Source organism: Tachypleus tridentatus, chromosome 2 (genome assembly GCF_004210375.1).
Source record: "Tachypleus tridentatus isolate NWPU-2018 chromosome 2, ASM421037v1, whole genome shotgun sequence".
Lineage (NCBI taxonomy): Eukaryota > Metazoa > Arthropoda > Merostomata > Xiphosura > Limulidae > Tachypleus > Tachypleus tridentatus.
In genome coordinates, this window is record NC_134826.1 from 41,604,519 (window position 1) to 41,627,045 (window position 22,527).

The window sequence follows — 22,527 nt, forward strand, 5'->3', positions numbered from 1 at the left end:
TCTTTTATGGTGGTGTGTTAATTGAACAGAGTATTATTGACTAAATAACTAAGAGGTTTTACTGTAATTTAAAATAAATAAAATACATACATTTTAAATAAAAATAAGAACATTATTTACGCTAATCTGACATTTCTCTGCTGCGTTCAGAGTTCAATTGGTTAGAAGTTTCTCTATTACGTGGCTCCATCTGTTGAAACATTAATAAACATTTTTAGTTGGGCCATCGGAGCTTCTTGCTAATTGGTAACTCGTAGGATTAGAATATCAATAATGAGTAAACGATTCTAAAACTATAATGCTTATTTGTTGCTTTTCCGAATAATGTGTTTTACAGGTATATGTTATGACTAATATTATTTAAGGTGTTTTATGAAATACCTTTCAGTATTTGTTATTATTATTTAGTATAAAAGCCTGTCACAAAATGATAGGAAAACATAGTCTACCAAATTTTGACCCTCGAATATGCATTTGCAACTTTGTCGCCAGTAAAAAAACACATATAAAATAAAGGTCTATCTATCTTTGGGAAAGTAAGGTCTGTGATGAGTAATATTTCCTTCACATAATGGTAATATTTTCTTTACCCAGAATCGGTCATTGTCCGAGTAATTATTGATCAGTCATTTTCTGATCACATTAGTTGCATTATTGGAGTAGTTCTCATAAAATCACATTTCTTGTAAATACACAGTCATCTTTCAAAAACTTTTCATAACAAACTGCAAGTTAATTTCACTTGATGCTAAATAAATCTTCATTTTTAATCACATCAAGTCATTATTGCAACAAGTATCTTAAAAATACATAATATTAATATTCATTTTATTGATACGGATATACTCCACTTTTATTGTCCAACAACTTTCCTTGGTTCTCCTGGGTAGCAACAAACAACTTCAAGTTTTCCTCATCTCTAGTTCTTGTTGATGCAATATACAACTATTCATGCACTAATACAAGGTATTTGTTTCAACTTGTAAATGTGAATCAACCATCCCTTGTTGAAATAGTTTGCCACTATGTTAAATAGGGTTGAACTCCCTTAATCTCACTTCTGTTTATGCAACTTTATATTGCAACATGCTGATCTTTGTTCCTCTCACATTTACTCAACATTCAATATAAATCTCTATACGTGGTTGTCAACCTAGCTCTCCATATGAGAAGAACGGAGCATAAGTCACTGAGTCTAAGTTTGGGTTTTATTATAATATTATCGTCACAATCAAACTTTAATTAATATAGAAAAGGAAACAGATTCTACCTGTAGGACTTGTAATGTTTACTTCTTACCCTAAAGTTGCATTAAAATACAAAACATTTTACATTGAAAAGTGTATTTCTTCCAGTATTTTTCTTTAGTGCTTAACAAACTAAAGTTTAAACATGTGTGTAGTTTTCTGGAGGAAATATCTTTATTATAAGAGAAAACAAATGTCATTCTAAGGCGACTGATAACCGCAGTTTCAAATTATATCAGAGCTTATTAAACCAGCCATGTTGATGATTTAAAATGTTTTCTTGCGGAATTCTGTACCTGCCTTTGAATGTGTTAAGAAGTTAATAGATTTTTATTATTCACAGGGAAAGAGTGTTAGACAGTGTCTAGTTTTTTAGGTTGGATCGATATTTAGGTTTTATTCCAAACTGGGGTCGTCGAGACCATAGACATAATAGTAATGAGTTACACCCTTGAAGGTTTAATATACATTTTAATTAGTAACCACTGAGATACCTTACTTTATTGAAAGTTGTTCCTCGGAAAATAAATTTAAGTATAAACGACTTTGTCTACTAATATGTATTGTAATAAACTGTTTTGGCTGGTTAGAGGGAAATTTTAAAGAGAGTATTTCTACATGTACGTAGAGTATATTTTAAAATGTGGGATATCCGTCTGACGAATACCAATAAAACTCATATACTTAACCCTTTTCTCTTATTTCTATCGTAAATTTGATTCTACATCTTTAACTCTCTTTGCTGAGTTCCGGATGATGCCATGAGTTACTTTGTCTTTCACTTCTAACTCTGCTCTGGTCCAACTGTTTAAAACTAAAAATGCAGTCTTTAATGTGTTCAATATTCTTATTTCTGGTTTAGCTGAATACGGAATGGGCTCAGGTGGAGGTGATTGCTCTGATGAATGAGGGCTCAGGATTGGGGTTTGGTATCATCGGTGGACGAAGCACCGGAGTGGTGGTAAAAACCTTGACTCCAGGTGGTGTTGCTGAAAGGGTAAGGAACCGTTTAATATCGATTTTGTTCAAGTTCGTATAAAGAACTACAGAATAAAGCAGGTAAGAAAAGTCACCTAATTTAAATAATATGGCTGTTTTATGCAAACTTCTTCATATCATCTGGAAAGTAAGTTTCAAACCAATCACTGAGCTGTGTTAGGTGCTCCTCAAAATCAGATTTTAGTTCGTGGGTCAAATCAAGTTCACTGGATGTAACAAACTGCTTCAATAGGCGGAAACAGTCTTTGCCACCATCATCATTCATTTTTCTTCTTCATAGTAGTAACTTTTTCTCAAGGCTGACATATTCTCTATATGTTTTAGAATGTGCGTGTTGCTTCCCTGCAGAGACAGGTTCAACGCATCCCATAGATATGTTAATTTTGACAAAAAAAATCAATATCCAAGAAGTTTTTTAGCACATTCGTGTTTTTCTTCTTCGAGAAAAGAGTTCTTGCAATTCGAACACACGGGACAGCACATCCCTCGGGAGAGCCATCGCGAACTTTAGTAGTACAACAAAGATGTGTGCTCAGATCCCGTATTCTCACATACTTTTTTTTTAAAAACATCACCTTCTATGGCCGAATATTTATAAAGTTCATTACTTTCAACACACTTTCCAAGACTAGGTTCAGTGAAGGATTCAGGTGCTTTGAGGGAAGGGCTTATCTGTGAATTATGCAGTGGGTCCACAGTACATCAAGAGTTTCACTTTGTATGAGTGCTTGCAATCCTCCATAACAGATGGACATGGAGCAACCACCATCGGTAAGGACGCCAAAGCACATAAAAGCGTCAAGGATCTCAAACAAGTCTTGAGCCTTTGTACCTGCAGTGATACTTTTATAAAAGAGAAGGTCTTTCACAGTTTTGTTACCATCCACAAACCGTTTGTAGTAAATCAAATGAGTATTCTTGTTATTATCCATTACTTCATCCAGCTGATACCCAAATTCCTTCCCTTTCATTTTTTTTTCAGTTAGTTGATCGTTGAGATCTTCGGCCATGTGTTGGATTCTACGACTGATAGTATTGTTGTATAAAAGCACATATAAAAGCAGTCTTCCTGCAGATTCACCAACCATGATGTTCACCATATCCACTGCAGCCAGTATAATCAGTTATTCTGCGATGGTGTAAGGCTTTTACGATTTTGCGATTATACAAGATGTATATACCACCTTGTAGAATGATAGCAAAACATTGCTTGGTATTGACGCTTGTTTCAAAAATGTATTTTTTTTTCTTTCAATTATTTTAAATTTCTGGTAAAATAATCACGTGATTTACTAACCATGTTAGGATGACTGGTCTCTAAGTGACGTTTTAGGAGCCAAAACGTTTAGACATAATACACACTGCAGACACTCTTCATGATTGACATCTACTGAAGTAAAACCAAAATCTAGATAACTATCGTCATATTTCCGATACTTCCGTTTCTTCACAACTTTACCACTAGTCTGTGGTTCGTCATCGTTTTCTTCACGACCACTCTTCCTATTAATGTTCAGAAAATCTTTCCATTTTTATGCACAGGAACTGAAAATTAACAAAATAAATTATTGAACTTCCCTAGACCTTCCAGACACTTGATCCAAAAACCCTTCAGTCATTTCGATTACTGATGGACCGGGAGAGTGAACAGGTATTTATATACAAAATCTAAGAAACGAGAAAGTTCGAGAAGTTACTGGCGTAGCCGAAAGTACAAGTAAACAAAAACATATCTCAAACATATGAAAATGTCATATAGAGGAATGAAGCGCGATCTAATGTTAAAACTATGAACTACTTTGAGCTAGTAGTTCGCGCGGTGTTCCACAGATGTCGATATCGCTGTGTTTCCCTCGAAAATTTGAAATATCCAGCTGCGCCCCCTGTGAGTTCTTCGCGGCACCCTGGGGCACCGTGGCACACAATTTAGGAACCACTGGTCTAAGGAAATTGTTAATAATTATTTTATTTTGAAAATGACCTTTACAGGTACAAAAACTTTCATTTTCTTTTTTACTTGTTTGTTATAAAATTTCGCGCAGAGCTACACGAAAGCTATTAACGCTAGCCGTCCTTGGTTTAGCAGTGTAAGACTAAGGCAGCTAGTCATCACCAGTCAGCGCCAATTCTTGTTGGGCTACTCGATTTATTAACGAATATTGGGATTGATCGTCACATTGTAATGCCCTCACAGCTAGAAGGGCAAGCATGTTTGGTGTGACAGGGATTCGAACCCTTGATCCTCAGATTATGAGTGGAGCGCTCCAACTATCTGGCCATGTCGGGTCTCGCGCCCGAGTCGCGCCAAACATGCTCGCCCTCCCAGCCTTGGGGGCGTTATAATGTTACGGTCAATCCCACTATTCGTTAGTAAAAGAGTAGCCCGAGAGTTGGCGGTGGGTGGTGATGACTAGCTGCCTTGCCTCTAGTCTTACACTGCTAAATTATGGACGGCTAGTAGAGATAGTTCTCGTGTAGCTTTGCGTAAAATTCAAAACAAACCAAATCAACCCAAAAAAACAAACTGGTGGTTAAGGCGGTCGACTCTCAATTTGAGGGGCGCAGGATCGAATTCTTGTCACAGAATATGGCTGTTTTTTCGGCTATGGGGCGTTATAATATTACAGTGAAATTCACTATTCGTTGGTAAAAGAGTAGCCCAAGAGTTGGCAGTGGGTTGTGATGACTAACTACATTCTATCTAGCCTTACACTGCTAAATTAGGGTTTGTTTGTTTAGAATTAAGCAGAGAGCTACACAGTGGGCAATCTGTGCTGTGCCCATCACGGGTATCGAAACCTTGTGTTTTAATTTGGGTGGCTAGCGATGATGGTTCTCGTGTACCTTTTCGCGAATTGAAAACAAACCAAAGTTTCTAAATTCAAAATCTATATCATAAATCTCTTGGAAACTGAATATGCTTGGAAACGAATGATTTATTTTCAATTTTCAGTTCAAAGTAGCAAAGAAAAACGTGTTAGACAAATTGTATAATTAGTTCTTCACGTGTTAATAAAAATGGTTTATGATGAGAAATGTTCGAGAGTTTATTGAATTATTAAACAGTTCCATTTGTATTAACTTGGTGATGTAATATTTTAAATTAGTTAAAAGGATCATGCTGGATATTCAAATCAAAGTGAAATACGAAAAAGACACGCATGCACACCAAGATTTCCGTATTTATGTAAATCTTAACAATGTTTTTGAAATAACGTGTACCGTATACAAGCGATATTAGTTACAACTTCAAATATGGTCAATAGATGGCAACCACAATCTCAAGATAAATATTAAGCGAAAATAGAGGGCGCTAGATAATAATTTACTAAATTATTTCTAATTATATTTTCTCTAATATTGTAACGTTGCAGCAGGGAAACAAGGGTGAACTGTCACCATAAGAGACGAAATATTCTAAATTTTGCAATTGAAAACACTGCTTTTTTGACTACTATATTTTGAACGCGATTTTCCTGTGTCACACAGCTAATAGTTTTCAGAAGAAGGATTACTTTGGTGAGATTAATATGTCACATACATTTTACAAGTGTCAATCACCAACTGTTATTTTAGTATATTCCATAATTCTAATTTTGTGTGTTCAAAGAAAAAAAAAAGGAAAAAAAATTGTTCTATTTATTTTTTTTAAATAGGTTGCATATTCGTCCAATTCACTTCATTTCAAGTGCCTCTACACGGAGCCCGCTATGACCAAGTGGTTAGAGCGCTGGACTCGTAATCTGAGGGTCGCGGGTTCGAATCTCCGTTGCACCAAACATGCTCGCCCTTTCAGCCGTGAGGGCGTTATAATGTGACAGTCAATCCCACTATTCGTTAATAAAAGAGAAGCCCAGGAGTTGGCGGTTGATGGTGATGACTTGATGCTTTCCCTCGTATCTTACACTGCTAAATTAAGCTTTCATACAGCCCTCATGTAGCTTTGCGTGAAATTAAAATCAAACAAACAAAACAGGCCTGTTCAATGTCTAGTCGGCGTACTCATTTTTGGGTCATTATTTGAGTCTATCACCAGACCATCTTTGTTTTATATATTTAATATGAACTTGTCTTGTTGTCTTGGGTTTTCCCTTTCCTTGTTTGCTCTTAAGAATCCATAACAGAGCTCCTTTGGTGACGCTACCCTGTGTTTTTATATATTTTTACCACATGGTCTTTCCACATTAATGTTCTTTACCAAAGTGTATTTCTCAGTGATGTCGAGAAAACCCACTTGTAGAGAAATATATATAAGGTATATTTCTGTTCTGTCTTTCCTATCATTTCTTTGTTTGAGGTTTTTGTGAATTATCACAATCTTAAGAATTATCCTAAGGGGTCTGTAGATGAACACACGTAATTTTTTGGTCTTATTTTTGTCTAGTAGTTTAATCCATAGAGTAATACGGATTTTACATCTGCATTGAGGAAAACAGCTTTGTCTTGAGATAAATCTTGTTTAATAGTTTCAGATACACAAATGCATGTCAAGCTTTGTTAACCTGAGTGTTTACAGTAACATCTATTATTTCCTGCTCAACTATGCTTCCAATTTACTTATATCTGTGTTCGATACCTTACATTAATCGTCATCAACGTGTCTTTTTGGTGTTAACTCTCAAACGAATCCTCTGGGAGTTACTTATTTAATAGGTTGACAACATTTTATTCGTGGGGTAATGTTTCACTCAGTGTTTTTTTTTCTTCTTCAAAGACGTAAAGTATGGCAATGTCTGTCTGTTGTGAACTAACCTTTGACCTGAAAGTGTAACGTGATGTGTACAAAAAAGTCATGCTCTTTAATGTATCAAATGAATTATTTTCATAGTTGCATTATCAAATTGGCCCTGCATGGTCAGGTGGTTAACGTGCTTGATTTGTAATCTGAGGGTCGCGGGTTTGAATCCTCGTTGCACCAAACATGCTCGCCCTTTCAGCCGTGAGGGCGTTATAATGTTACGATCAATCCTACTATTCGTTGGAAAAAAATAGTAGTCCAAGAGTTGGCATTGGATGGTGATGACTAGCTGCCTTCCCTCTAGCCTTACACTGCTAAATTAGGGACAGCTAGCGCAGTTAGCCCTTGTGTAGCTTTTGAAAAATTCAAACAAACAAACAAACAAACAAACAAACATTATCAAGTTAGAAAGAGGTTATTAAGGTGCTTTGTAGTTCTCCATGGTGGACAACGTATCGATAGCCCATTGTGTAGCTTTTTGTTTAACTACAAACAAACAGGGCCTGGCATGGCCAAGCGTGTTAAGGCGAGGGTCACGGGTTCGAATCCCAGTCGCACTAAACATGCTTGCCCTCCCAGCCGTGGGGGCGTTATAATGTGACAGTCAATCCCATTATTCGTTGGTAAAAGAGTACCCCAAGAGTTGGCGATGGGTGCTGATGAATAGCTGCCTTCCCTCTAGTTTTACACTGCTAAATTAGGGACGGCTAGCGCAGATAGCCCTCGTGTAGCTTTGCGCGAAATTCAAAAACAAACAAACAACTTGTCATATGAAAATGTGACTGTTAATAAGTATCTGGTTCAGTAGATGGCGCTGCAGGCTTTTGAGGCTGTCTTTATGCATTATAATTAAATTGGAAATGAGCACGATTAACAAAGTGTAAGAATTAGTGACGTTAGCTTAATGATGTAATGACAATACACCAATAGAAAAATGGGTTATTGTGCATGTTCCCTTGACATCATAGAACCTGACTTCGTTAACTTTCACTCTTTCGTGTCTCTTACCCGTTAATCTAGTGATGTTGAAAGAAAAAAAAGATCGTTACTACAGTTAATATTATCTATGATGTTATTATTTACATTTGTAACTAGGTTCTAAATATGTGTGCATATACATAGCAAGATAATAAACTTGGACTTTCTGGCCTCAATTTACCTCTGGTATGTAATGAGACGCGGTACGCTATTTGTCAAGCTTATCACGTGCTTTATATATGTAAAAACGGCTGGTATGGGTTGACAATATTTTTTTTATGTAGAGGAGCGAACAGCGTTGCGACCTTCGCTCCTCTACATACAATTTTTCGCAACTCATACTAGCCGTTTTTACACATATATATTTTTTTACAAGTGGGTTTTCTTGTCATCACGGATTATCACGTGCTTTGTATTACATCGTATGAAGAAGGCATTTACTGAGAACTCTTTGGTATACAATCTCTGAAACCATTCGTGTAATGTGTACGTGGGCCAAACAGTCTGTAACAGCCAAGTTGAAGACCACTAAGGCTCAGATATTGTCGTCTCTAATTTTCTACTACAGACCAATGGGAAAGCAGCACCCGGCACCACTAAAGCTCTGTACGATTCCTCGAACCGAATACCATGAACGGCTACTACTCTTAAGAGCTCATGGATGAAAGTGCGTTACGTTTTGAGCGGCATTAGGTCTCGAACCCTGGACATTTCAATCTGTAACTTAACACGATCAATAGGACGCCAGTTCGACTTTCGGATGGGAAAAAAAACAACTTTTCTCCGAATGTTATGCGGTTTAAGTTGCACCGTGTTACTTTATTTCACCTTTATTTCATTTCTACTCGTTGCTAAGCAACGAGCGCCAGCCTCATGTACGACCACCGGCGTCTTTTGCTTTCAGCATTTTCCGTATCGGGGATTTCATTTCAGCGTGTAAAATCGCCAGTTAATAAAATTCATTGAGAACTCAATGACATGTAAGAGAATGGATTATGGATGAGTTTCCACTCTACTAAATCTATTCCAACCATGGAATAATAAAATAATTTGCGAACCAGCACATAAAGTCTAACCAGCAGGTTTGAGAGGCTGATTAGAATTTAAGCAGACAGTAACATTAGACATTTTCTTCCAGCGAAAATATTGCAATAAGTATTCGAGATGGAGAGTAATCTAACCAAGTAATGATTTCTTTTCTAGCCACTTTTCTGATCATATCTAGTTATAATAATTTCAGTATAAGCGTTCATGATATTAATTTCATGTTTATTGGTTATTTTTTATATGCAAATTTCGATGGCTTGTTTCAGATGTATATCTGTTATCTTCTATTGAGGACAGGTGAAACCTTTGTTCCTTGAGTCATAACCAAAATTGCATCGGTTTCGGCCGTTATCATAATAACGTCATCGAAGAATGTCCGGTTCCATTTTCGACTTATTTTTTTAAGCGCATGGATATATATTGGGTTATCTGCGCTTTGCCTACCGTAGGTATCAGACCTTTATTTATAGTGTTTCAAAGTTTTCGAGTTTAGCGCTGACCCGTAAAATGGAGTGTTTTTTTAAAAGTTATTTACAAATCTTTTTTCCTTGTCTTGTGTTTTATTTTGAGAAAGTTGACATGAAATGAGGAATCGAGCAGTGTGGTAATTTGTTTACTTTTTTGTAAATAAATCAATGCTTTTAATGAGATTCATTCATATTTCAAGCATAGGTAGTTATTTCATTTCTTCGATAGATTTTACCCCATTTAATTTATAGTTATATTTATATATTGTTTTTAAACGCTGGACTCAGTTTTGTTGCTCACTGTGAAGATAGCGTTTTGTAGTTCGTATTTGCCTATGACGAACTCCGGGGTAATAAATACATCAAAAACAATATATGGTGTTCTTATAGAAGTCTATAAAAGTCAGAAGCAGATGGTCGTATTTTGCTTATGTTGCACTGAACAACATTCTAAGAACTACAGCCGGAGTTTACAATTTAGTTTTTTTTTTTTTTTAAATTGGGATTTAGTGTCTAAAATACTTCAGTATCTTCATATATAATCAAAATATGACCAATAATGGACAGTAATAACTAAGCATCGTGAATAAGATCATTTTCTCACTTTCATCAGGTTCTCTGTTGTTTGTTTTTCTTTCCCAGCTGATCTCCAGCGCCACTGGGTGGCTCATTGGTGAATGTGCAAGCTTATGATGCTTAAAATTGGGTTTCAATACTTATGGCGGACAGAGTACGGATAACCCACTACATAGCTTTGCATTTAAGAACAAACAAAACAAACTGACTTTTAGCGTGAATTCCTCGCAAGCTTAACATGGTATTTCATTTTTCTAAATTATATAATTTCAGACCCGGCATGACCAGGTGGTTAAGGCACTCGACTCGTAATCCGAGGGTCGCGAGTTCGAAACTCCGTCACACCACACATACTCGCCATTTCAGCCGTGGGGGTGTTATAATGTAACGGTCAACACCACTGTTCGTTTGTAAAAGAATAGCCCAAAAGTTGGCGGTGGGTAGTGATGACTAGCTGCCTTCCCTATAGTCTTACACTGCTAAATTAGGGATGGCTAGCGTGTAGCTTTTGCGCGAAATTCAAAATAAATAAATGAAATAAACTCTGATTTCAACTTATTTCATCAGTTCAACTTACTAATTTCAATCTTCGCTAATATATATATATATATTTCCAGAATATTTGCAAAAAGCTATAAAAAGGCTATCTGCGTATAGTGGTCTCTAATTTCAAACTGGAAGGAAGGCATCTATTCAGCAACACCCACCGCCAACTCTTGGGCTGCTTTAGTCTGGCCATGTTGTGGAATTTGATCCTCAATCTTTAAGCATTGTCTTTTAAAAGAAAAAATGTGCCCTGACCTTTGAACCCTAGAATTCACAATTCAAGCTCGTTAATCACGAGATTACGAACTACCGTAAAAGCAGGAAAGATTAAAATTACAAAGCTATTTCTTCTGATTGGAAACTTGTACGTCATTCTTGAACTAATTATCGCTAACTTGATATCCAAAACCCTTTTAAACACGAATAAAATGATGTTTTCACAAGGTGGAAGCAAGAATATTCATGAGTGTGGATAAGAAGACATTTATTTTCTGTTGATGGCCTGTTTACTCTTTGTCTAAAACGCTCGAGCGTATTATAATAAACAAACAAGAAAAACTTTATTGGTTCAAACATATTTAGCGAATGCTTCAATGATATTCACAGGCACGTGGTTTAAGGTTCTTATTATTCGTTAGTGAAATTGGTTTGTTTAATTTACTATTTAATAATTGAGAAATCGACTGAGACGTTTGTAGCTTATCTTATATTTATTACTATGGGCCCCAAAGTCTGTATGAAACTCCAAAAGGATATGGCGATTGTATTTGTTTTTGTAATCAAATTGTGTCTCTTGCATCTCCTTTGTTAATGACATTGTCTTTTGAATGTCGGGCATTGACATAAAACTATTTACCAGGAAAGTTAAAAAGTATACACACATACATACATACATATATAGATATATTTGGTTTTTCGCTTTTCATATTACCACTTGTCATAATTCTTTCTAACGATTCAATTTCCATTTGGTTTCTGTTTCGAAGGCTCACATTTCAACCAAAATATATTAATTTTCAGCATCTTTCTACAAGGTAAAAACTTCCCAATGTTTAGTTTTCACAGTTACAGCAGTGTAAGTTTCTTTTACTGTTCAAAGGAGTGTAGTGCAGTGAAAACACTTTTTTGAAAAACAAGTAATTTGCTTGAATTTTACCAAATGTCAAGACCCCTTTTTTTCTCCCAAAAGTCTTTGGAAACATGAGAACAGCTAGGAACCGAGTTTTTGTAATTAGTTGTGAATTATTCTGATTTCGAATCTTTTAACGTTGCGCTGTGTCGAAAGCACCAACCCAGTAAGTAATGCTTCAAATTTAGAACCAGATACTGGGCTTCAGTTCCCTTTTCCTTTCATCGAATACTCTATTGTTTGTATTCTTGGTGTGAGCACTAATGTGTTTACGTTAGCATCGTGTTATTATCAGGCACTGCCTATGTTGGGATGGCTCGGATTGTTCATCCAAATGATATTTTAAAACATCTCATCAACAGGTCATCAGAACTTTACAATACTTTACAGAGTTTCCTTTTATAACAATATCTATATAATGAGTCATAAGTTCTGGGAATGTTTGTAAACATCACATCAGAAAGTTTGAATTTCTTATTTCTTTTGTTTCTTTGTTATTACAGGATAATCAAAAACCAAAACTATGTTGTCAACCAAGTTCACTGAAGTAACACAGTTTCAAACGGAGTATCCATTTTTATAATTATTATTAATTACTAATAGTAATTAAAAAAAAATTAACATTCTAATTTAAACGATATTATAATTACCTCTTGAAATTGGCTTTGTTACAGTTATCGGTGTTTATTTATAAAGCTTAGTTAAAGGGTGAAACAAAACTTATTAACGAGTAATAGATATAACAGTAGAAACCTGATTGTATTAAGAACTTGGTTATTCATAAATCCTTTCTACGTTTATTGAAATACTGCATTAAAAACAAGTAAAGAAAGAAAAAAAACTTTTCAAAAACGGAAGTAAATGTATGGATAACTAATATCAATTCTTCAAAAACAATGTATCTTAACATATAGCTATGTATACATATCAAACTGTCCAATCACAACTGAGTTTAGTTTTTCTTTTTATATCTGTTAACATTCTACTTCACCGTGTGTCTGTGCTATTATGTAGGGATCATGTAATTGCTATCCATACTATCTTGTTTGTATTCCTTTTGAAGGATGGATATTAACTATCCATACATTTACTTTCTTTTTGAAAAGATTTTTCTTTACTTGTTTTAAGTTCAGTAGGATATTGTTTGCATTCTTTGTGTCTGCGTTGATGTGTTTGTTTTAGTATCACGTTATAAGCCATGGAGGGTTTAGTCTAGAATGATTTCATTTAGAGTACAAGTGTCTTTCTCTATTATCTTTAAAAGCCTACCGAGAAAGCATCCATTTATTCAAAGCTCTCTCTGTTTAATCATCCTAGTCAATTTGCTAGAAGTTAAAGATAACGTGTTTGATGGGTTAAAGGAAATGCATTATTTCCTAATGATAAAACTAATGTAAATATTTGTTGAGTCTCCTTATAGATTAAAATATATGTATGTGATCCGTCGGCATCCTTGTAAATCAGTTCCAGCCAGTTTATATCGTAGAATAGAGTGGTCTAAATATTTTTATCCGAACCATAGCGGTTCATTGAACGGCTCTGAGTTTTTTTTTTTTTTTCAAGTATAAACTTTTATCTTGTAGCTCCTTCAACTCTTAACCGATTTGAGATTTAATTACTGTTTTAGACTCGGGAGATCAAACCTTTCGATCGCTATATTTATCTACACCCAAGATCTCATAAATTAATTTACACTAATCCTGTCTAAAAGAATTTCTATTTGAGGGTAGGTTGGTAGAGATCGTAACTAGTAGTAAAACCGAATCAGGTATACGCGAGCACTACGTTTGGTATTGCTAGCGTACAAGAAATATAGCTAATAACAAGAGGGAAAAAGTATAATAAATTAATATACTCTAATCCTGCCAGAAAAGAATTCGAAATCCGGTTTTTAGTAGTATAAGTCCGCAGTTAAACCACTGTGCCATGAAGGGGGGCTAGTAATGACCTTTTGACAGTTATCAGGGAAAGTAATGTATTTTAAAAACTAAAACAGAAATAACCGATCTTTATTTATTCAGATTAACAGTGAACCGAAGAGTGTTAATACATACATATGGTATGTGCTGATAAATGTGGTAAAATGTAAAAAAAAAAAGTTATCAGACTGACATGTTGCACGCGCACGCGACCTTGGAGGGTCAGGTTCAGTCAGACCTCTTCTTCCCTCCTCTACTGTCCATAATGGACTGTCAAAATGCTATAGTTATTTATGGAATCAGGGCTTTAACTCTAATGCGTATAGACTGAGTTAAAACATTGAATCTATTTCCCTTTTCAGAGCCCATTTCCAGGAATAGAATACTTATAGCATTTAGTAGGATTTAACTATTTGTCTTCATTTGGTCATATAAGCTCTTAAACATTTCCGTAGTAGAATGTTACTGTACCAGCAGTTAGTCAATCAAAGGTCTGCATTGGTATTCTGGTAGCAACCTTTGGTCGTGGTGGTGGTCAGGTTCATTTTTGACATCCTTCCCCAGTAGCTGTTGTACGTGCCCATTTAATGTCAACACAATCTTTGTTCAGCGACATCTGGACCGTTGAAGAGAAATATTTTATTTTTGCTATTATATACGGAAATCATTTATTTGCCGTTTTTAGGTTCTGACTCGTTGTTGGTTATTAAAAAGGTTTATAACTATGAAGTTGTGTAATTGTTTGTAAAATGTATAGAGTTAAATCAAACATCTTAAGGAGATAGTTGTTTTACGTCTACTTTGACAGTCTGGGGTATTCAAACAGCTGCTTACATAATTGTAGGTTTGTTAGAAGTAATAAACAGGGTGTTCGGAAAGTCACTGTGCAGTTTTGTTTGTTAATAAATATATAAGTGCACAGTGACTTCCCGAACACCCTGTATTTTCAGGGACGGTTCCAATAAATCAGTACAAAACAGTGTGATATGATATTAGTTTTCTTACAACATTTGTTTGTTCTTGAATTTCGCGCAAAGCTACACGAGGGCTATCTATACTTGGCATCCATAATTTAGCAGTGTAAGACTAAAGGGAAGGCTGCTAGTCATCACCACCCACCGCCAATTCTTGGGCTACTCTTTTACCAACGAATAATGGTATCGACGGTAACATAATAACGCCCCCACGGCTGAAAGGGCGAGCATGTTTGGTGCAACGGGGATTCGAACCCGCGACTCTCAGATTTCGAGTTGAGTGCCTTAATCACCTGAACATGTCGGAGCGGACCGCATCTTAAGACTCGGCATGGCCAGTTGGTTAAGACAAAATTAGAGACGGCTAGCGCAGATAGAGTTTGTGTAGCTTTGCGCAAATAACAAACAAACAGATAAACCACATCTTAACATAGGCTAGGTTATTACTATATTCTTATTTTAGAGATAAATGTTGATAATTCTCTTAAGTTTTTTGTTTTCTAAGTTTTTAAAAATAATACTTTTTTCAGGTTTGAAACTACTTGCCTGTATTGCATGCCAACTTACGAAACATGATCTATATTCGGAAGTAATTTAACTGAGTGAGTTATTTTATTTTTTGATAAAGCCGTCCTTACGGCCGCCTGTCTTATTATCGCATTGCGCTCGTTTGTTTCGTAGAAGACTTCAGCAAATTTCGATAAACTCGTCAGTAGATAAGTGGATCGTTAATTTAATCAGCTGGTGAAACGTTGCGTGAATTTTACGCGAATGAAAATTATGCGGCACACAAGAATAAAAAATTGAGAGCTACTCGGGGGCTATCTGCGCTAGCCGTCCCTAATTTAGCAGTGCAAGACTGTAAGGGAAAGGCAGCTAGTCATCACCATCCACCGCCAACTTTTACCAACGAATAGTGGGTTGACCGTTACATTATAACGCCCACACGGCTGAAAGGGCTAGCGTGTTTGGTGTGATGGGGATTCAAACCCAAAGGGTTTAGTAAGTTTTGTTGTTATATTCTTTTTACTGGTTCATTTTAAAGGGGAAATAAATTTTTTTTTCTCTCCAATTAATACATTCTTACGCATTATAGGAAGACAATTTTATTGATTTTGGTGAATTTGTTAAGACAAATGAGGGCTCAGTGTATCTGGCTTGTTGATTAGGGACATGACTCTCTGCTCGCAACATACTGTCAACAGTCGTGTGTTTAAAACTTGTCACAGAATATGTCAATCTTTTAAATGGGGGGGGGGCAGTGTGATGCGAGAGTAACTCTAATTGTTCTTTGATAAAATGTAGCCCGACAAGTGGCGATTGACTAGCTGTCTTTTGTTTAACTTACGCATTATAATTTCAAAGAGCCTAAAACTGAATTAAATTGTAAATTAGGTTTATAAGTTAAATAAATGTTGATATTCAGTTTATGATATTTACCAACGACATTAATGTACACCGTTTCTTTTTTAATACAAATACATTTTAACATACATACAATACAATTTACGATAACGTTGGTTACAAATAATGATTTATGTGCAATAACTTACAAGTAATATTGAGTTCTTTGTTTGGTCTAAAACTTTCTTGGTATTTTATCCAGTGTTTACGATGAGCGAATTAAATTTCATTGATTAGATACTATTAACAAGGAACTATTTAGCTCTATATTTTTCTTTTTTCGCCAGTTGCACGTCGAGGTTTTCCACCGATGAAGATGTGTAATGTTTTCATAGAATATTAATACCGATGTGAATTCGCTGAAGTTAAATGGTTTGTTTTTTTTTTTTTTGGTTTTGGAATTTCACACAAAGCTACTCGAGGGCTATCTGTGCTAGCCGTCCCTAATTTAGCAGTGTAAGACTAGAGGGAAGGCAGCTAGTCATCACCACCCACCGCCAACTCTTGGGCTACTCTTTTACCAACGAATAGGGGATTGACCGTCACATTGTAACGCCCTCACGGCTGAGAGGGCGAGCATGTTTGGCGCGACTCGGGCACGAACCCACGACCCTCAGATTACGAAGCGCACGCCTTAACGCGCTAGGCCATGCCAGGCCTAAATGGTTTGTAACGTTCGAAATTTATAAACGTTCCTAGTCAGATATGTGAAGTTCCCGATTGAAAAGTGTTAATTGTAGTTGTAGCTTTCAAAGTTTGTAGTATACTAACTATAGCAAGCCAATAATATATGCTGTCTGTCTATTGGCGCTTCACGTTGGTTAGATTTATGGGCATGAGGACATTCTACCCCCACACACGTTGAGGTTGAAAGTTCCAGCAAGATACATCACGTTTGGAAGGGTACAATGGATGTACTGATTCGCTACTAACATATACGCTGATTAATCAGCTGATGATACGGAACAACAGGCGCTCGAACTAGTAATCTGAGGATCGCGGGTTTGAATCCTTGTCATATCAAACATGCTCGCCCTTTCAGATGTGGGGACGTTATAATATAATGCTGAATCATATTATTCGTTGGTAAAAGAGTAGCCCAAGAGTTGACGGTGGGAGATGATGACTAGCTGCCTTCCCTCTAGTCTTTCACTACTAACTACTACTAACTTTCACTACTAGCGCAGATAACTCTCGTGCAGTTTTGCGCAAATTTCCAAAGAAATAAACTAGTGTACCACGAATATCGAAACCTAAGTTTTAATATCATAAACGGTCAAACTTGACTGCTGGGCCACAGAAACGCTTTTTGGTGTTTTTAACTACGCAGGGCTGAATTTATCTGCATAAAAAAACAAATAATATTTAGGGATCTGATAAAGTTGGTGCCATCTTTTAGTTTACTGTCATTAATAAGCACAAAACTAATTATTCCGTTTCTTCAAACGTGGCAGTCAGTGAACGTTGTTGTGTTCGTTTATTGTATCTAAATTAGTAAAAGAAGCGGCGGTCCCCCGCTAGTACAGCGGTATGTCTACGGATTTACAACGCTAAAATCAGGGGTTCGATTCCCCTCGGTGGGCTCAGCAGATAGCCCGATGTGGCTTTGCTATAAGAAAACACACAAACAGAATGGGGTCGGCCCGGCATGGTCAGATTGTTAGAGCGCTCGACACGTAATGTGAAGATCACGGGTTCGAATTTTCGTCACACTAAACATCCTTCCTCTTTCAGCCGTGGGGGCATAATAATGTTTCGGTCAATCTAACTATTCATTGGTTAAAGAGTTGCCCAAGATCTGGTGGTGGGTCGTGATAACTAACTGCCTTCCCTCTAGTCTTTCATTACTACGTTAGGGACGGTTAGCGAAGATAACCCCAACATAATTTTGTGCGAAATTCAAACCAAGCAATTAGAAGCTGTCCCAAATATTTGATCTTATAAAAAACTATCATATTAATGTGATAAGCAGCTTTATTGGGTTTGTTTATACCTCATACAACTTTACACTGCCGGATGTTTGGTTGACGAGGTCTTGGATGTTGAAAACAAATTAATTTTGAGCAATGTAAAATGATTATAACAGAAATAATTCATTTTAATTTATTGTGACTTATTTATAATTTATCATAGAAGATGGAGAAAGTTTGTTATCTGAGTAGTATTAATAAAAGGAAAGGATTCTCTTTAATACAGTGGATATGAATTAAGGCTGTAGACAGACAGTCTATCGCTTTTAATTTCTCTGTTAAATGAGTTAAATTATATATATATATGTTTTAATTTCATTTAAACTGAAGTACCAATTTTATAGTGACATTCTAAAATGTATATACCCTTCAGTTTTCAAGTGCGCCACATTTATTATCACTTTGTGTCACAATTTACTGTAATTCATTATTGTTTTGCGACAGATCAGGTTTGATTCATAAGCTTAATTACAATGTGAAGAATTTTTTTGAAAAGTTGAAAGATGATTTCTTTCATCTCACAACCACGCGCATCTTCATCCATTTTTTTATTTTTAAATTGTTTTACGTGTTAATGCTCAGTTTAAGAAAAACATATGTATAATTAATAGAGCCAGCCCTGTTTATCTACAATTATGGATAGTTTAACTCGTGTTTTTCTCACACATTTAAACAAACTTTGTTAAAAGTAATTTCTAGTCATTATTTAGTTTGTTGTTATTCTTTTTCGTGTTAGTTTTATTGTTATTTTTACAAAAAGTTTAAAATTTTTTTTCCATTTTCTACACACGAATTCGTTCGTAGACGCAGGATCGTGTACTTATATCTTCTGTAATTTAGAATGTGTTGTTCGAGCGTTTCTTGTGTGTGTGTCTGTGATTTTTTTTGATCAAGCAATTTATTATGTTTTAGTCAAATTAATTACAACAGAAAAGATTCGATTGTCGTATTTTAGACGTTTGAATATTTTTTATTAATTCGAAGAGTTTTGACGCAATAACAAAAGGTGACCAAAACATATTTTTCGTAACATTTGAAACTTTGTGATAAATATGTTACAAAACCAAGAAGGTCAGTAAATTCTAACCCATCCTCGGTTTTAAACATTATATAACATAGAATTATCTTCTTGCGTCTTTTTATTTTATGGAAAATAAAAACTCTACGTGTTAACAAAAAGCTTTGTAATATTCTTCGTATCACAACCAGTATATTCTCCACTACGTCTTTGTTAGTTTCAGTATTAAGGGATTGTTGATAGGGATAGCTTACCTTGTTGATAACTACAATTTACTCTAACACTATCAACAGTAGAACGGTCGTTTCCTTCGCTACGACTTTTATGGTTTCAGTTGGTATGTCATATGAATAGACTGCAAACATAACAATTACGTTATTTTGGAACATTTCGAGTATTATAACCGACCTCTGCCTGATTTAACTTTTGTGACTTTAGTTGACAGAACTATGTGGTTGGAATAGATTAGAATAGAAGTAACTACACCACTTTGTAACATTATCAAAGGTGTAGTTGTTATTTTTCTTATTACAGTTGAGGTTTTAGTACGCAGATATACAGGATGTGGACAAAAAGAGTGATTTTCCCCTTGAAAATGCTGTTAATTTGTTATATCTTCTATTAGATAACAGAAACATAACTAAAACTATATGTTTTTAGAACGCACTCGACGAAATCTGTTCGAATGTTATCTCATATCCTAATTTTAACACTGGCTTTCATAAACACCTAAACTTTTCATGATTTTATTTACGCATTCTAATGAGGTGTTGTACACCTGCTGTAATTTCTTAGATTTTCTTATTCCACTTAGCCTACAAAAAGATCAAATAATAAGTTTCTCAGCAATAATAAAACACTCACTGCTAACTCTCGCGGTACTCTTTAACCAACGAACATGTTTGGTCGGACAGGAATTCGAACCCGTGGCTTTCAGAGTGGGAGTCAAGCGCCATATACACCTGACCTACTGCACAGTAAACTTAGTTTGTTTTTTAATTTCGCGCTTAGCTACATAAGGGCTATCTGCGCTAGCCGTCCCTAATTTAGCAGTGTAAGACTAGAGGGAAGACAGCCAGTCATCACCACTCACCGCCAACTCTTGGGCTACTCTTTTATCAACGAATAGTGGGATTGATTCTCACATTATAACTCCCCCACGGCTGAAAGGGCGAGCATATTTGGTGTGACGGGGATTCGAACTGGCGATTCTCGGATTACGAGTCGAGTGTCTTAACTACCTGGCTATGCCGGGCCATAAATTTAATTTAATAAAACAAAAACGTATTGATTTGAAATATATTCAAAATGTTGTAGCGGTTTGGACACACGATGTGGTGAGACTACTAGTCTGTTGAATTTTATATTTATTTATTTGTTTCCGTTCTGTTACTGGGGTTTTAAGCCTGTAATCCAACAACAGGAATTCACTATTTTCAAAGCCAATTAAATTGTAATTCAAAATCAATAATTTTATCTCTCTCTCATTATGTGCCCACAAATACTCAATTTGTCTTATATGGGTAAAAACCCATTTTTTTGCGATTTTTATGCATCAATAAAACATTTTATTTGCACTTTTTCAGGGTGCCTTTAATATATTGATCTTTTAAAAACAGAGAACTTAAACGTCAAAGCAGTCGTATGCTAAGATATGTGTTTTCTAGGAGTAAAGTGTAATGATGAACTTCGTATGTCAGTAATCGGATTGTTTTAGCCATTCTTTTCATTGTTTGCTTTTATCGACTTGCCATAAGTTCATTATCTCTATCGAATGTAATAAAGCAGGTGATATATACGTGGCCGTGAAACATGAGGTATTTCTTTTTAGCTTTCTTTAATCAAATTCAAATATCTTACTTTGTGTCTCATTATTTATTTAGTTAACTAAAAAGTTTCTAAACCATGATTACGATAAAACTAAAATATTTCAGTATGGGATATGTTCTACGTTTTTCATGGCCTAGTGCCCAACTCCCGATCTGTGGCTTACGGGTTCGAATCGCCGTTATTGAACATGCACATCTTTTCAGTTAAGGGTTCATTACAATGTGATGGCCAACTCCATTATTATGATATAGTAGATATAACTAAAAATGGAATTTTAGACTGTTTGTTTAGAATGTTAGTGTCAAACTACAAAAGAGCTGTCTACGCTAGCCATCCATAAGTGGCCCGGCATGGCCAGATGGTTAAGGTACTTCACTCGAAATTTGAGGGTCGCGGGTTCGAATCCCTATCACACCAAACATGCTCGCCTTTTTGCCGTGTGAACATTATAATGTGACGGCCAATCCCACTATTCGTTGGTAAAAAAAGCAGCCCAAGAATTGGTGATGACTAGCTGCTTTCCCTCTAGTCTTACACTGCTAAATTCAGGGACGGCTAACGCAGATATTCCTCATGTAGCTTTGCGCGAATTTCAAAAAACAAACAAACAAACCATCCGTAAGTTTGAACTGTTAAACTTAAGGTAAGGTAACATCCTTCGCCTACTAACTGACTAGATAAATCATACAGAGGGATTTGATTATCACTTTCGTAATACGTCCACATATTTGAAAGTGCTGAGTGAAATTCCGCGAAAACGAGACGCGACTTATCATCCGCACGCTAATTACTAAACCCTTAATTTTAAAACAGGAATAATTTGTTAGGGCACCAGTTAGCTTTTCACGTAAAGTCACGATTCTTTTAGATCAGTGGTTCTTAACCTTGGAGGTACTGAACCCCGTAAGTTTTGTACTGCATTCACTGAACCCTTCGCAATTGGAAAAATAAAATATGATGTTTTTCAAATTCAAAACATAAGTAGATATTTATTAGTGCATAAAATGAACCATGCATCAGTTGCACACAATATCACTATGTTCAAAGAACAAAACCAACAAAACATGAATTTCACACAAAAACAAAAACATAACTCAATGAATATTTACTGCAAATCAATGTGACTTTTGCTGTTGCCTTTCAGAGACAAGTTCAGAAATGCGCGGCTTCACCTTGACAAGTGCCACTCTCATATCATTTTCGCAACGGTCTGTTCCTTTTCTTTTTTTTTATGTCTACCATCCTCGAAAAGGATTGCTCGTAAATACGTTGTAGTAAACGGTATGAGTATCTCAAGGGCTTTCTTAACAATTAGAGGGTACGCTACGATTTGGTGACACCAAAACGTTGAGAGCGTTGTTGTTCTGAAAAGTTGCTGTTGAACCTGGCTCTGCTTCAGGGCACTATTTTGCACGAAGTTCACACATTCCACTACAATTTTTAATACTTCTGCCAGTTTTGAAGGCAAGGTTTTTGTTGCCAACGCATGCCTGTGCAGAACACAGTGCGTTACAATGATGTGTGGTGTATCGGCTTTCACTAGCGCACCAAAACCAGAGTTTCGTCCCAGCATGACTAGAGCTCCGTCCGAACAAACTGCAGAAGCCATATCCCACGAAAGATCGTTGTCTCTGAAGAAGTCATCCACAAGTTTCTTCACGTCGGCTGCCTTAGTTGTTGTTGTA

At 35.9% G+C, this 22,527-nt stretch overlaps 1 protein-coding gene across 4 annotated transcripts in view; it reads left to right on the forward strand.

Annotated features, from left to right (window-relative positions):
• LOC143241864 (patj homolog) overlaps positions 1 to 22,527 on the forward strand; it is a 234,461-nt gene that overhangs the window by 25,890 nt on the left and 186,044 nt on the right. For 3 of the 4 annotated variants that reach the window (XM_076485174.1, XM_076485150.1, XM_076485156.1), the window contains exon 3: positions 2,110 to 2,244. The exons of the other annotated variant lie outside the window; for it this stretch is intronic. In XM_076485174.1, coding sequence (XP_076341289.1) covers positions 2,110 to 2,244 — 135 coding nt within the window. The remainder of the gene's footprint in view (positions 1 to 2,109; positions 2,245 to 22,527) is intronic. 4 annotated transcript variants of the gene reach the window in all.